This window comes from Primulina tabacum, chromosome 5 (assembly GCF_025594145.1).
Source record: "Primulina tabacum isolate GXHZ01 chromosome 5, ASM2559414v2, whole genome shotgun sequence".
In the NCBI taxonomy this organism is placed as follows: domain Eukaryota; kingdom Viridiplantae; phylum Streptophyta; class Magnoliopsida; order Lamiales; family Gesneriaceae; genus Primulina; species Primulina tabacum.
Genome location: NC_134554.1, coordinates 39,697,782 through 39,701,064, shown reverse-complemented (window position 1 = coordinate 39,701,064; position 3,283 = coordinate 39,697,782). Strand labels below are relative to the sequence as shown.

The 3,283-nt window shown below is 40.5% G+C and overlaps 1 protein-coding gene across 1 annotated transcript; it reads right to left on the bottom strand.

The window, feature by feature from the left end:
- Positions 1-1,338: 1,338 nt before the first annotated feature.
- LOC142544460 (uncharacterized) lies at positions 1,339-2,244 on the bottom strand. The gene has a single exon (XM_075651505.1). It carries the CDS (start codon positions 2,242-2,244, stop codon positions 1,339-1,341), a length of 906 nt encoding a protein of 301 aa, XP_075507620.1.
- Positions 2,245-3,283: the final 1,039 nt, after the last annotated feature.

Genomic DNA, 3,283 nt, shown 5'->3' with positions numbered 1-3,283 from the left:
GCTAATTCGAGGTCATGCGTTGGATAGTTTTGCTCATATGGTTTTAGTTGTATTGAAGCATAGGCAATTACTCTACCATCTTGCATGAGCACACATCCTAAAACTCCTTTTGACGCATCGCTGTAGATGGTAAAGTCTTTTCCTTCGGTTGGTAATGTCAATACCAGAGTAGAGGAAAGTTTCTTCTTCAAAGCTTTGAAGCTTTGCTCGCATTATTCACTCCATTGAAACTTAGAGTTCTTTTGGGTGAGTTTAGTGAAAGGCATGGATATTGAAGAGAATCATTCAACAAATTTTCGGTAATAGCCTACTAATCCCAAGAAATTTTGAATTTCTGTCGCATTCTTTGGTCTCGACCAGTCCATGATTGCTTCTATCTTCTTAAGGTCTACAGATACTCCTGCTGATTACATTATGTGTCCCAAGAATGTGATGATTTTTAGCCAGAATTCATATTTCTTGAATTTGGCGTACTGTTTCTTTTCTCTAAGCATATGGAGGGTGAGACGAAGATTTTCTCTGTGGTCCTCCTCACTTGACGAATATGCAAAGATATTGTCGATGCATACCACGACAAATTTGTCGATGAATGGTTTAAACACTCTGCTCATGAGATCCATGAATGCTGCTGAAGCGTTCGTTAATCCAAATGGAATTACCCTGAACTCATAGTATCCGTACCTTGTTCTGAAGGCCTTCTTCATAATATCGTCGACCTTGACATTCAGTTGGTGGTAACCTGACCTTAAATCGAGCTTCTTGGAAAGTACCATAGCTCCTTTGAGGTGATCTTATTCATTTTTCTGTAATCAATACACAATCTCATGCTTCGTCTTTTTTTTTACAAATAGGACATGAGCTCCCCATGGATATGCCCTCGGTCGGATTTGCTTCTTACCCAACAATTCTTGAAGTTGTTCCTTGAGTTCTTTCAATTCTGTTGGAGCCATTCGGTATGTCGCTTTTGAGATCGGCGAAGCACCAGGTACCACATGGATCTCGAATTCCACTTCATGGTCTGGAATTGTGCCAGGGAGTTCTTCAGGAAAGACATCTGGAAACTCTTGTACTACCGGAATATCTTCTAGTACAAGTGTGGTTTCTTCTTTTACCTTGCTTAGCACAACTAGGTAAAATTCTTCTCCGCTTTTCATGGCTTTCCAAGTCTGGGAAACTGACAGTATGGATTTTTGTTTCTTGACTTTGCCATAGTAAATAACTTCTTCTTGGTTTGGATCTCGTAGTTTGACGTTCTTCATGCGGTAATATACTAATGCATGTTATTTGCTAACCAATCCATTCCTAGAATGGCGTCGAACTCCACCATATTTAGTTTGATTAATTCAGCTTGAAATAGATGTTCATCGATACAAACTTTACAATCTTGGTGCACCATATGTCTTTCAATTGTCCGGTGGGAGTTGCTACTCTTAAGGGTTCAACAAGTATCTCATGTACAAGTCTTAATTTCTTAGTGAACCTCTTAGATATGAACGAATGAGTGACACCAAAATCAAACAAAACATAAGATGACATTTCATTGATTAGAATGGTACCTTCCACGACATCGTTCGAGTCATCTGCCTGTTCTTGAGTCATTGCAAACACACGAGCGTTAGTTTTATTTTCCTTAGGCTTGTTCGGGGTAGTATCAGTATTTGACCATTTCCTTTTCTTAGGCTCGAGACAATCAGCAATTCGATGTCCCCACTTCCCACAATTGAAGCACACACCTGACCTTCTACGACATTCTCCATAATGGCGATTATTGTAGATGGGACATATCTTGATCTCTTGGTAGGTTGGGCTGGACGAAGTGCCTTTGAATGACCCACTGAATTGATTTGGTTTTTTGAATGGTTGTTTCCCTTGGGACGATTTCCCAGTTAGAGATTGCTTATTCTTATTCTCATCCTCCCGGCGCTCGATGTCTGTCTCGGCTCTTATTGCAGCGCTCATCAGATAAGAAAAGCTCGTGGGTTGGTAAACTGCTAAAGCTGAATTAATACGGCTGCTCAAACCATGCTTGAACCGATGCATCTTCAAGGTATCATCAGCCATGATAGTGGGGGCATAGGTTCCAAGAGAGTCTAACTTTGAAGTACACTCCACCACAAACATATCCAAAGTTTGAGGGAAATTTTTGAACTCACTCAACTTCTGTAGTCTCACTTCAGTTGTGTAGTACTGTTTCAAGAATACCTCTCGAAACTGTTTCCATGTGATTTGTCGGGCTGCTGTCATAGATGGTGAGACTGTCTCCCACCATTTGGCTGCTTTTCTTCTAAAAATGGTGTCACCACATCCACCTTGAACTCGTTGGGAATGTCGAGTAGGCGGAGTTGAGTCTCAATATTTTTGATCCAGTTTTGGGCAACTTCGGGGTCCGGGTCTCCTTTGTATGTTTGAGCTTGATTCTTCTAGAGAGACTCGTAGTGATACTTTACCCAGTGTCCTGGAGGTTCCGGTGGTGGTGGTTGCAGATTGCCATTGGCGTTTGTGTTTGCCAACCCTTGGATTGTGGTGGCCACAATGGTTGCTATTGCCATTAAGTCAGCTTGACTTAGGCCCAATCCTGGTGGGTGTGGCGGGGATTTATTTCCTTCGTTGTCGTTGTTATTCCGATTGTTGTTGTGATTTCCGTAACGTGGTTTGCGGTTGTTTTGTACTAGTCTTCCGTCCATGTCTTACAATTGTACGAGTTTCTAAGATATCGTTGCAAATATAGAAGAGGTAAAGTAGTAATGATCCAATAATGAAATCAATAATTAAGTCAGGAGGATTTCATAACTGTTGACGCAATTGGATTTCGAGTTTTTTTACAAGAAGTTATTGGACTTGAGATTATTACAAAAACCGGCAAACACGCGATTTTGGAGGCTTAAACGATGGAACTTGGCCGAAATAAGTCTTAGGTCATCTCGAAGAGGACTTCGCATGAATGTTTTTTGTTGGATTGTTTCGGAGGAGAATACATTGGGCTTTTCCATCACTATGTGAAATCTCACATTTTTTTAGAAGAATCCCAGCCAGATTATATACCTGGCGGCACTGATATCACTTAAATGTCACGCCCCAAAATCGAGACGTGTCATCGGCGTTGTTTAACAATTTAAAATCGTGAAACAACAAGCCACGTAATACATAAAATAGTCAAAAGCAAATCTATTACACATTTCATGACAGTTTCTATGCAGAAGCGATAACTTAAAAGAAAAATAAAACTAAAACCATGATTGAAACTTCATGTCTCGAACTTGATCACCAACCCCAAAACATGTGT

What these genes read in the sequence shown, in the direction of transcription:
- LOC142544460 (XM_075651505.1), bottom strand. Translation starts at nt 2,244, where the DNA reads ATGACAGCAGCCCGACAAATCACATGGAAACAGTTTCGAGAGGTATTC.